General features: G+C 28.6%; 1 protein-coding gene across 6 annotated transcripts in view; it reads right to left on the reverse strand.

Annotated features, from left to right (window-relative positions):
* The window catches only part of gria4a (glutamate receptor, ionotropic, AMPA 4a), a 113,821-nt gene that overhangs the window by 47,603 nt on the left and 52,853 nt on the right, over positions 1–13,365 (reverse strand). For 4 of the 6 annotated variants that reach the window (XM_051130142.1, XM_051130141.1, XM_051130140.1 and 1 more), the window contains 3 exons: positions 13,097–13,201; positions 12,861–12,968; positions 2,762–2,968 (listed from right to left, as the gene is read on the reverse strand). In XM_051130142.1, the coding sequence (XP_050986099.1) occupies positions 2,762–2,968; positions 12,861–12,968; positions 13,097–13,201 (420 nt within the window). Of the gene's footprint in view, positions 1–2,761; positions 2,969–7,287; positions 9,450–12,860; positions 12,969–13,096; positions 13,202–13,365 lie in introns of those variants that run through there. The other 2 variants (XM_051130144.1, XM_051130147.1) reach the window with 2 other exon arrangements.

Raw genomic sequence — 13,365 nt, forward strand, 5'->3', positions numbered from 1 at the left:
CCGCGCTTCTGCTGCGGGCGGGACATTAACATACTGAAATGAGAGATCGTGCTGTTGGTTTATTGAAACCAATTTCATTCTCTAATTTTCTTGTTTGTTTGTTCTATTTTTACGACGTGTCTCGTCTTATTGGTGGAAAATTAAAGATGCAAATTGACTTAGACGATTACATTAAATATGTCAATAGTTGTCTGCAAACTATCTGAGCAAACACGAGTAATCGGCTTTTCCTGCTGTTTTGCCAGGATGTTAAATGCTCTGTTGGTAACGCTTTACATCAAGGAATCATTTGTTAGCATCAGTTTTAGATTGATTTATTATATTATTTATTGTAATATATTATATAAATACTATTTGAGATGTATGTTTATTAATTTAGTATTTATTAATATTTTGAATTAGCTTTTATTTTAATATTTGTAGTTTATATTTTAGTTTTAGTAATTTTCTGCTTTTGTTTTTTTTTAACTAATAAGCAATAGTTTCTATTTAGTGTTATTTTATCATCATTGAGATCCTATTATAATTTTGATTAATATTTTGAAGTTTTTATTTTTATATTTTTTTATATTAAATTTAAATTTCAGTATTTTTTTTTTTTTTGCCTTTTTATTTTTTATTTTTATTTATATTTTATATAAATAAATAAATAGCCTTTTTTTATTTTAGTACTTCAGCATAAATGTATTTATTACAGTTCCTTGTCAAGGCAACATTTCTAATTTTTCAGTAGTTTTGTAAGTATTTCATAATAAATTTTAATTTTTTGTGTGTTTAAGTATTTCATAATAAATTTTAATTTAGTTTTTTATTTATTTAGTATTTTTAATTTTTAATTTTCATACTTTATATTATTTATTGTAATATATTATATAAATACTATTTGAGATGTATACATTTATTTATTTAGTATTTATTAATATTTTGAATTAGCTTTTATTTTAATATTTGTAGTTTATATTTTAGTTTTAGTAATTTTCTGCTTTAGTTTTTTTTTTTTTTTAAAACTAACTAATAAGCAATAGTTTCTATTTAGTGTTGTTTTATCATCACTGAGATCCTATTATAATTTTTATTAATATTTTGAAGTTTTTATTTTTATATTTTTTTATATTAAATTTAAATTTTATTTTAATATTTTTTTTTTGTTTTTGCCTTTTTATTTTTTATTTTTATTTATATTTTATATAAATAAATAAATAGATCCTATTATAATTTTTATTAATATTTTGAAGTTTTTATTTTTATATTTTTTTATATTAAATTTAAATTTCAGTATTTTTTTTGTTTTTGCCTTTTTATTTTTTATTTTTATTTATATTTTATATAAATAAATAAATAGCCTTTTTTATTTTAGTGCTTCAGCATAAATGTATTTATTACAGTTCCTTGTCAAGGCAACATTTCTAATTTTTCAGTAGTTTTGTGTTTTTGTGTGTTTAAGTATTTCATAATAAATTTTAATTTAGTTTTCTTTTTTTAATTTTTAATTTTCATACTTTATATTATTTATTGTAATATATTATATAAATACTATTTGAGATGTATACATTTATTTATTTAGTATTTATTAATATTTTGAATTAGCTTTTATTTTAATATTTGTAGTTTATATTTTAGTTTTTAGTTTTTTTTTAAACTAACTAATAAGCAATAGTTTCTATTTAGTGTTGTTTTATCATCATTGAGATCCTATTATAATTTTTATTAATATTTTGAAGTTTTTATTTTTTATATTTTGTTTTTATATTAAATTTAAATTTCAGTAATTGTTTTGGTGTATTTGCCTTTTTATTTGTATTTATATTTTATATAAATAAATAAATAAAAAATAGCTCCCCGCCCCTTTTTTAAATTTTAGTACTTCAGCATAAATGTATTTATTACAGTTCCTTGTCAAGACAAAATTTCTATTTTTTCAGTAATTTAGTTTTGTGTTTTTGTCTTAAGTATTTCATAATAAATTTTAATTTAGTTTTCTTTTTTTCAGTTTTTAGTACTTTAGTACTAAAAACTTTAGTACTTTAGTATTTTAGTACTTCAGCATAAATTTAATTTATTACAGTTACTTGCCAAAGCAATATTTCTAATTTTGGATTTGTTTAAAATGTTTTTATTTATTTATTTTTATTTTTGATTTTTATTTAAACTTTTAAAATTTCAGTAATTTTGTTTTTATATTTCATACAAATTTTAATACTTCTATTTAGCTTTAATTTTTTTAATTTAATTTTTAATTTTAGTACTTCAACATAAATGTATTTATTACAGTTACTTGCCAAGGCAACATTTCAAATTTTTGTTTTGTTTAAAATTAATTAATTAATTTATTTAAACATTTTCAATTTCAGTAATGTTTTTTTTTTTTTTTTTTTTAATATTTTATATAAATGTTTTAAAATACATATATTTTTAATTTTTGACAATTATATCTTTATAATATATAGTTTTTTATTTGCTGGTTAAAAAATTTAAATTATTAAGATTTTTTAATAATTGTTTATATATGTACTGTTTTTTGTTTTTTTTAAGCATTTCTGTAATGTTTTTTCATAAAAAGCAAACTAACAACAATACTATCAGTAAAGTTAGCTTCTTTAGCTCAGATCATATTAAAAAACTTTTTTCAGCTCCTACATCTGCATAAAAAAGCGATGTGTGGAGGAAAAAAAAGGTAACATTCACAAGACAAAACACGATGAGAATTCATTGTAAATTGTAATGTGAATACAAATGACTGATATATGCATATATATCTCACCCCGTACACCAGCTCCCCAACCATGCCGTTCCAGATCTTCGTCTCTGGATCTCTGGCTCCGTATTTCCCATCAGGAACGATGGAGATCTTATACTTGATGCCGATATGCTTGGCGATCTCGGACGCCAGATCCACGCAGTATCCTTCATACTGGTCGTTTCCTTCGTACATCTCCCAGTTCTTCTTCAACATCACGTACGGTCCTTCCTAAACACACACACACACGGCACACACACACACAGACAGACAAAGGTGGGCAGGGATGGTCAAGCTGACCTCAAAATTAAACCGTATTATTAATTACACTTAAAAATCAAAGTCATTTTTAGCTTTATAGGTTCAACAGAGATCTTAAAAAGGAGTGTGTTGGTTACTAGGTTGTTTTTCATATAGTAACTTCATTAATACTCAGAATTACATAACATGAGTTCACTGGGATATACATGATCTGATTGCATACATAAATGTGTAATACACTGTGTAGGACGCTCATATTACACTCTTATGTGCCATAAAAGTGTTGCATTGTGCTCATTAGTGTTGCAGTCAATAAAGTTTTAAATGACAAGATGATCACTATAAATCAAAACATTTATTAGAATCATTTCCACACGGAATCCAAAACATTGATTTACATTAAAACCATTAGAGGCAAAGTGCAAGTGTTTAGTCACTATAATCAACTTGTCAATGATAATCATATGATTTAATTGGAGCTAATCACAACAACAAGTTCATATAATGAAAATAAAATCAAGAGATCATTTCTGACAAGAGAAAACAGTCTAAACATTAAAGCAAGGATCATTTAGACAGACAAATAATACATTTTGACAGTGTAAATGTCAAAGTACATTCATTTTATATTGTTTATACATTTGTTGTACATTTCTAGAGCTCTTCAAGGGAGAACTGAATGAAGTTTCACCACACAGCATTTCATTTCATTTGACACTGATATGGAAATGCATTCATCTGGATATGAAGGCACACGAGAGCAGAATGTAAGTTATTTTAGAGTTGATGTCTATGGATTGCATGTGCTGATAGTTTTCAATAGAAAATAATGTCTTGTCCCTTAATGTGTATAAATAAATGCAGTGTTAAGTATACTTTTGTTTTTTATTTGTATTTATTTTAAAATAATAATACTAAAAATAATAAAAAGTGCATTTAGAGCAAAAAATACTTGCAATTTATTTTTAAATAAATTATTTATACATTTACTAGTAAATATAAGTTAAGTAAATATAATAAATATTCACTGAAAAAAAATGTTTAGAGTGAATACACAAGTAATTTTTAAAATAAATTATTTATACATTTACTAGTAAATAATTAAATAAATAATTTGTGTTTTAAGTAAATATAATAAATATTCACTGAAAAAAATTGTTTAGAGTGAATACACAAGTTATTTTTAAAATAAGTTATTTGTTTATATATTTACTAGTAAATATATAAATTAATAATTTATTTAAAAAGAAATTACAAATATATTTCCTGAACAAAAAGTGCATTTAGAGCATAAAAAAATACTTGATTTATTTTTAAATAAATTATTTAAACATTTACTAGTAAATAATTAAATAATTTGTGTTTTAAAGAAATATAATACATTTTCATTGAAAAACAAAACGTTTGTTTAAAGTGAATACACAAGTAATTTTTTAAATAAAATATTTGTTTATATATTTACTAGTAAATGTATAAATTAATAATTTATTTAAAAAGAAATTACAAATATATTTCCTGGACAAAAAGTGCATTTGATTTATTTTTAAATAAATTATTTACACTAGTAAATAATTAAATAATTTTAGTGTTTTGAATAAATATAATAAACATTCACTGAAGGAAAAAGTGTGTTTTGAGTAAATCCACAAGTCATTTTTAAAATAAATTGTTTCTATATTTACTAGTAAATAATTAAATAATTTGTGTTTTGAATAAATAAAATACATTTTCACTAAAAAAAACTGTTTAGAGTGAATACACAAGTCATTTTTAAAATAAATTATTTGTTTATATATTTACTAGTACATGTATAAATTAATCATTTATTTAAAAAGAAATGACAAATATATTTCCTGAACAAAAAGTGCATTTAGAGCAAAAAAATACCAGTAAATAATTAAATAATTTTAGTGTTTTGAGTAAAAATACATTTTTACTGAAGAAAAAGTCAGAAGATGGATTTATTTCTTACAAACACGCATCTTTTGGCTTCACAAGATGTTAACTGATGGACTGGAGTGGTGTGGATTACTGTTTTTATCAGCTGTTTGGACTCTCATTCTGACGGCACCCATTCACATTCATTGGTGAGCATGTGATGCAATGCTACATTTCTCCAAATCTGACAAATAAACAAACTCATCTACATCTCGAATGACCTGAGGGTGGTTTTTGAATGAACTATTCCTTATCAATGAGTGGGTGGACACAGCAGTCCGCTCTACGTCCAAATGAAGGACATTAATGTAAGAAAAGAGAACGAATGAATGGACACACACATGAATGCATGTGTGTGTGCATCTCCGGATTGGTTTATTCTCACGAATGAGCTCATGAGGCTTCACTGTAGATAAATCGTCTGCTGTCTGCAGGCGTGGAGTTAATGAACGTTACATAGGAGGAACACGCCTCACGTCCCCTCAGCCTGGAGTTACACTAATTACAGCTATCAGTTACTCAGCAATCCTGCTCTCTCTCTCTTCGCCCGGAGCCCACATGTCCACAAACACACATCCACAAACACATCTGGATGTGTTGCTTGTGCATCGCGATACGTTGCTCTGCATCTGTCACACTTACGCTTGATCGATTCGACAACTCTCATCGGATTAATTAACGTGTCTATTTATAGTAGTGTTTGTGCTCACATTGTGTAATTAAATAGTTCTTGTTTAAAGTCAACATGAAATGGCCCGTTCTACTGATGTATTAATGTTTTATTTATGCTGAATTAATGCGGTCGTGTTTCAGATCTGAATGGAGTCAGAGCTGAAATGAGACTGCAGTGCATTGTGGGAGATCTGAAACCCTAGAGACAAATACTGCAGAGGCTGAAGGTTAGGTTCGTCTCCAAGTATCTCCATGCATTATTTGCTATTATTGGAATATTGGAATTTTTTTTTTTTTTGTTAATATTTACATTTATTGGCATGAAATCACTGAATTTTGTGTTGGCAAGATATTAGAAAGGCTAAGTTAGTTACAGCAGAAGTCAAACACACAAATTCACAAACTTTTTTTTTGACCTTTTGACCCTAAATATTTAGATTTGAAATTAATATTTCAGCACATTTACAGGTACACGGCTCTCTGATGTTAGTCACATTACACTTAGTTTGAATGTTAAAAATTATTTTAAATAGTTTTTTTTTATGATTTAATTTGTGTACTAAGTGTTTAGAATAAATATACTTTTCATTAATTAAATATATTTTTGAATAAATTATATTTATTGAACTATTTGAAATCTATTTTTAACTCTTTAAACTATTTTTTTAAATAAATAATTTATATTTTTTACTAATAAATATGTAAACAATTTATTTACAAATAAATTACAAGTATATTTATGGAAATGAAAAAGTTTTCTTTTGTCAGTCACATGAAATCAAATATTTAATATTTTTGATAGGTATTTTATTTTTATTTTGATTTACATTTTTATTGTTTTATTTATTGGGTTTGTCTCCATGTATCCCAAAGGTGATTCATATTTTTCGTATGTATCATTATTTGCTATTATTGGCATATTTTCTTTTAATATTTAGATTAATTGGCTTTAAATTGTTGCATTAAGTAATGGTACGATGTTAGAACGGCTGCACTGGCCACAGCAGAAGCCGAACACAGAAATTCGCAAACTTTGTTTGACCTTTGACCCTAAATATTTACTTCCCTCTGAGATTTTAAATTAATATTTCTGTAATTAAAAAAAAAAAAAAAAATTGAATATTTAAAATAAATATACCTTTCATTCATTTTAATATATTTTTAAACAAATTATATTAACTGAACAAAAATATTTAGGCAAAATTTAGACACTTTTTTTTTTTAATTAATTGATATTTTTACTAGTAAATATAAAAACAATTTATTTAAAAATAAATTGCAACTATACAACTAAATTACAGCTCCCTGTCAGTGATATGCAGGTAAACAAATCAAATTATTATTATTTTTTTTGTAAGCGTTTTATTTTGATTTATTTTAATTTTACATTTTTATGATTTAATTTAGAAAATAATTCATTTTTGTCCCCTTCTTTATGTATAAGTGGACAAAATGTGTTTAGAATAAATGTATGTTTTATTCAGTAAACATACCTGTAATTTTTCAGCAAACTATAAGATAAAATGTGTTGTTAAACTAAATTTAGACTATTTTTATTAAATAAATAATTTATATTTTACTAGTAAATGTATACAATTTATTTTAAAACAAAGTAAGAGTATATTTATGATACAAATATACTTTTTTTAATTTCAGTTAATATATTTGTAATTTATTTTCAAATAAATTATATTTACTGAATAAAATGTGAATTCTTTGATTCAAATTCAAAGAATCAAAGAAGCAAATTCTGATTCAAACAGGATTCAGGCATTGAATTTGACCTTGTAATGCGATCTCAATTCAGTTTTGAATGATGCATGATCCTGATTAACATACAAACATCAATCCTGCATCAGGGCAATGTCTTTGTTAGTGGATCATTTCATTGTCACATGAATGATAGAGATCATCCTCCATTAACAAGGAAAACAGCATCTCAGGTAATCACACCTTTAAGAAACACAATCCTTGGACGGTTTTCAGGACATTTAAAGGCAACACAATCATGTGATGTTAGAAGAACATGGCATAAAGTTATTGTAAATGTAAATTGTGATTTGGTTTTATCTTTCAATGTTTAATTGAATTGTTTGCTATGATGTTATTGATTAATATACATTTTTACAGAAAGTAAAGCAAGCTATTACATTTTGATTAAAGATTTAATAAAAAACATTTTTTTCTTTAGAATAACATGCACTGAAGTGTGGCAACTTTCATTAAAAAAGTTAATGTTTTATTTATTTATGTATTTATTTATTATTATTATTATTATTATTATTAATAAATATTCCTGAAAAGTATTTGGATAGTGGATAGTATAATAAATGAAAAGAAATGAGGATTTTATTCATCAGGACTTGGTGAAAGGCTTAAAAACTTTCTTTTTCTTCTTTAGATTAATCGGCACTTAAGTCTAAAAACATTTATTTTAAAAAGTATATTTCTACTTAATGTTTGTTTTTAACTTGTTATCCAATTTGTATTTGCTGTAACATTAAATATTTTTGACTATTTTTAATGTGGGAAATCATGAATGGTGGTGCTTAAAAATAGTTTTTCTTTGGGATAACATGCACTGAAGTGTAGAAACATTTATTAAAAAAAATTATATTTTGTATTTATTTTTGCACCTTTTACTGATTGTATATATAGGTCAAAGACGAAAAGGGGTTTAATCATAAGCACAATAAGGATAATACTGCTTGAAAATGTTGTTTTCAAAAAAAAAAAAAAAATAGAAAGTTTTCTGTTTAATTTAATTGCATTTTTGTTTTTGCTTTTCTGAGCAAAAAAATAAATATCATACGTTTTTCCCCAATTTACAGAAGGCACCCACTTAAATGTAATTCAGTGTAATAATCAATTTATGAGACATTAAAAGATGAATTACTTTCACCCCAAATACTAATTAGTAAAATTTGCCATTATCCTAGGTTTTTCCAATTTGTCAGTAAATTGTTTTTACTCATTTAAAACACAATAAAATTTAATATGCTCCTTTATCCTTTTATATATTTTAACATGTACAAGTCAGAATAAGCATGTTGTTTGAATTTTTACATAAATATTATATTACCCTGAATGACAATGTAATATTATATCAACCAAATTTTGACGTTTTATTCTCCAAAAATGTATTTGAAGCCTTAAAAGTAGACGCTTTCCTTACATTTAATGCTTTCTATGAACATAAAATCACATTTCTTTCATCTCTTTTGGCCCATATATATTTAGTCGTTATATTTAATATTTCTGAGCAAACTGAATATTATGTAGTTAATATTAAATGGTTGGGCTTGATTTTATAAATCAGGATTTTATTGGATCATCGATATTATCAGTCTGTATAAATGCCCATGTGACCTTGTTTATGTTAGCAAAAAAGTATCTGAGTAGGCAAAGAAAGTCATTACATTTACAGATCATAAAAACGCATTTTTAAGATTAACATGCACTTACGTATTGGGCACAATGAGAGCAGGGGCGTTTGCTGCGATAGTAACTCAGGTCTGTTTCGATTTCATGATGCCTTTAAATGCCAACTGTGTAATTCATAAAGCAAGGGCAAGCAATCACAAGAAGACAAAACGAAATACCCACAAAGCTGCTTTTTACACCCTTGGCATTGCACCTCAGGTACGTGGGCTGAATGTTAGTGAATGTTTAACGCTGCAGTCCCAGCTGAGGAGAGTCTGAAAACAGCTGAATCATTACACTCTCTCTGGTGTCTCACGCTTGTCTCGTCTTCTTCTCTCTCTGCTCAGTGTCTGAACAGCGGATTCTTTAGCAGTGATGGAAACGATGACGATCCTGCAGAGGTAAAATTCTCCATCGCCTTAAAAAGCGCACGGCAGAAAAGAAAAGAGAGAAAGAGAAGGAGAGAGAGAGAGAGAGAGGAGGAGCCTGCTAAGGTATAATTTTCTATCGCTCTTTTCCCTGTTTAAACCCTTACAGAATTTGCCACACTAACCATAGTTTCCACCAAAATACCATTGTTACTATAGAACAACTAGGGCAGCAGTTCAAAAAATTTAAAGCACAGCAATTCCAATAGGGAACTGCAGGGGACTGCAGTGTTTGGGCCCTAAATATGGTTTGAAGGACAGGTTGTGTCAATTCCAACAATATCTCACAAAGTCACGGAATTGTGGGATAGAAACTCGAATGCAGAATTGACCTGTCGCAAACAGCTTGACTGACAGCCAATTTGACCAATCATAACGCTGAATCTGCCATTCTGTCTGACAAACAAATCAGACAGGAGAGTAGATTAACTTCGGTGGACTTAAACTTGAAAATGTGTGTGTATTGATGTCTTTCCGTGGTTTATATAAAAAACATTCTGATGTTTGTTCATGCTTTAAGTAAATAAGAAAAGACAATCGGTTCATGTGTCGATTGATCTAATAAGGCAATACCTCACGCATTGAAGAGCCATAAAACGGTATTTATTTTATTGGTTTGAATTTCTTAAAAATTACAACATTTTAAAGCTGACACCTTGTTTCATACTAGAAATAACCTGCTCTGTCTTGTCTGTCGGTGTGTTGTCAGATATATTTTTCACTGCGTTACAACACTTGTGAGAGCGCCATTGTTTGTTGGACATAGCAACAGTAACTAAGGAGGGCGGGTTTTTGAAGAGTCAAATGCGAAATATAAACGCAGAATTGAGCAATATAAACAATTGCGAGATATAACCAGAATTGCAAGAAATACAGTAAACGCAGAATTGCGAGATATAAACTCTGAGTTGCGTGATATAAATGCAGAACTGTGAGATGTAAATATGGACTTGCAAGATACAAAAGCTGAATTGTGTGATGAGATATAAATGAAAAATTGTGTGATATAATGCAAAACTGCAAGATACGAACAGAATTGCAATGTATACATTAAACTCAGAATTGTGAGATATGAACTGAGTTGCGTGATATAAATGCAGATGTAAACGCAGACTTGTAAGATACAAAAGCAGAATTGTATGATATATAAAGAATTGAAAGATATACAGTAAATGCAGAATTGAGATATAAAGTCAGACTTGCGAGATATAAACGAAAAATTGTGCAACATGAACACAGAATTGAAAATGCAAACAGAATTGCATGATGAGAAAGAATTGCAAAGAATTGTGATGTAAACGCAGAATTTCGAGAGATAAAATGCAGAATCGCAAAATATAAATGCTGAATTGAGCGATATAAACAATTGTGAGATGCAAACAGAATTACAAGATATACAGTAAATTCAGAAGTGCAAGATATAAGCAAAGAATTGAGTGATATAAAACAAAATTGTGATATAAACAGAACTGCAAGATGTACAGGAAATGCAGAATTGCGAGATAAATGGAGTTACGTGATCTAAATGCAGAACTGCATGATATACAATAAACAAAGAATTGAGATATAAACATAGACTTGTGAAATAAATGAATTGTGATATACAAACTTAGAAATGCGAGATATAAATGAAAGATAGCGAGGTATAAACAGAATTGCGATATAAATGCAGAGTTCTAAGATATAAAAGCAGAAATGCATGATGTAAACAGAACTGCAAAATATACAGTAAACGCAGATTTGAGATATAAACTTAGACTTGAGAGATATAAATGCAGAATTCTGATATAAAAGCAGAATTGCGAGATAAACTCAGATTTACAAGCTATGTAGAATTGTGGGATAAATGCAGAATTGCTAGATGTAAACGGACTTGCAAGATATACAGTAAACGCAGAATTAAGATATAAAGTAAGACTTGCAAGATATAAACGCGATATAATTGCAAGATATAAACAGAATTGCGCAATATAAACACAGAATTGTGAGATATAAACTCAGACTTAAGAGCTATAAATGCAGAATTGTGGGAAATGTGGAACTGTGAGATGTAAACAGGCGTGCAATATATAAAAGCAGAAATGCATGATATAAACACAGACTTGCGAGATATAAATGAAAAATTGGAGGGTATAAATGCAGAATTGCACAATATAAACAGAATTGTGAGATATAAACATAGAATTGCAAGATATAAACTCAGAATTGCGAGAAAATGCCTATGTTTTGAAATAAAAAGTCACAGTTACATTTTCATTTTCTTATTCTGTGGCAGAAACAAGTTTCCATAATGATCTTTTAATTCTAATGTTGATATTTTCTAAATTACAAATGTTTTAGATAAAACATTCAAAACAGTGACTGATGCATTAGAATTTCAGATGCATATTCTGTAAAATATGAACCCTTGGAGCTTGTCTAATTTCAATTGCTAAAAGGTCCTGGATTTTTAGGGCTTTAATGCTGATGTCCTGCAAAATCGATTTTCGCCCATGAGCTGTTGGAGAATCAGATAGTCAGATAGTGACTCAACTCTTTTGCTAATGCCCCTGACTTAAATGCAACTTTTAGCAAGTTTGAAATAGCTTGAGCCAGCAAGTGGGCGGCTCTCGTGGCCTTTGAGCAATGACCACTGAGCAGTTTCTTCTGTGTGTAATATGGCATTCATGTAGCTTAAATAGTAGAACATGATGCCAAGGTCATGGGTTGCGCTCTCAGGGAATGCATGAAAGCAGTGTAATTTACTTTGGATTAAAGCGCCTACCAAATGCAGTCATATAAAAATAAATGTTGCGAATGCAAAGTCACACAGTGTATCTGTACATTCATATATTCTAATTCAGCTTATTATAATTGCTTGCATGGTGCTACTGTTCTTACTTCAACAGCCCGTGACAGAATGGGATGGAAATGTCACAGGCAGTCTTTCAGTTTGTCATCTCATCCATTATTAATCGCTGAGTGTGACAGACCTCCGACTTTTCGGCAAAAACAGTCAGCAGGTTTGACACTCCTGACCAAAATCAAATTGAGTCAGCTACCGGGAAAGCGCCTTAACAATGACTGCGGTAACTATGGAGATTTGTTGGAAACGATGGTTAGTGTGGTGAATTTTTTAAGGGAAATTTAAACATCAGCCTCAAATGCATAGGTAAACCTCCTTGCATTCTTATCTATAGCAAAACTAAAGACATTAACATGATAAATGAACTAATGCACAGTCAGATCTCTCTCTCTCTTTCACTGGCTCGCTTTCTTTCCTCATTTCTCTCACCAATACAGTCCAGAGCAATGCAAGTCAGTTTTATTCAAGGATTTTTAACTTTTGTAACGTGTCCTGCTCACTCTAGATGGCGCTATGTGTGTAAAACTGCGGATGTGGGTGGTTGCGTGTACATTACCATTATAGTTGTGACGATAACGGTTCTGTTTTCCATAGCGGAGTCATTTCCCATGGAGAGCTCATTCTGGACCAAAACCAATTTATCCAGGTCGTTCCAGTAACCGATCTGCAGATGATAGACGACGGGGTGATCAATCCTGTGTGTGTGGGCTTCTGGGTAAAATTACGGTGTGTCTCTGTATAAATGGATGCTTGTGTGTGTCTAAATGTATGAAATTGTGTGGTGTGTCTGACCTTGCGGGGGCCGTTACTCTTTAGCTCAAAGACGTCCATGGTGTAGTTGACTCTGCGTCCATAATGATCAAACTGGATATTCCCAGTGAGACCCTGGATTCTCACCTTTACACACACACACACACACACACACACACAAGGAAGTGTTGGTAAGACAGAACACGTCATTTTTTGTAAACATGGACTAAAGTTATCATTTATAGCTACATTTCATTTTGCTAAGTGGATTAAACCTTTAAGATGAGTTAAAACTAATGTCAGATTTGATA

Source organism: Labeo rohita, chromosome 15 (assembly GCF_022985175.1).
Source record: "Labeo rohita strain BAU-BD-2019 chromosome 15, IGBB_LRoh.1.0, whole genome shotgun sequence".
In the NCBI taxonomy this organism is placed as follows: domain Eukaryota; kingdom Metazoa; phylum Chordata; class Actinopteri; order Cypriniformes; family Cyprinidae; genus Labeo; species Labeo rohita.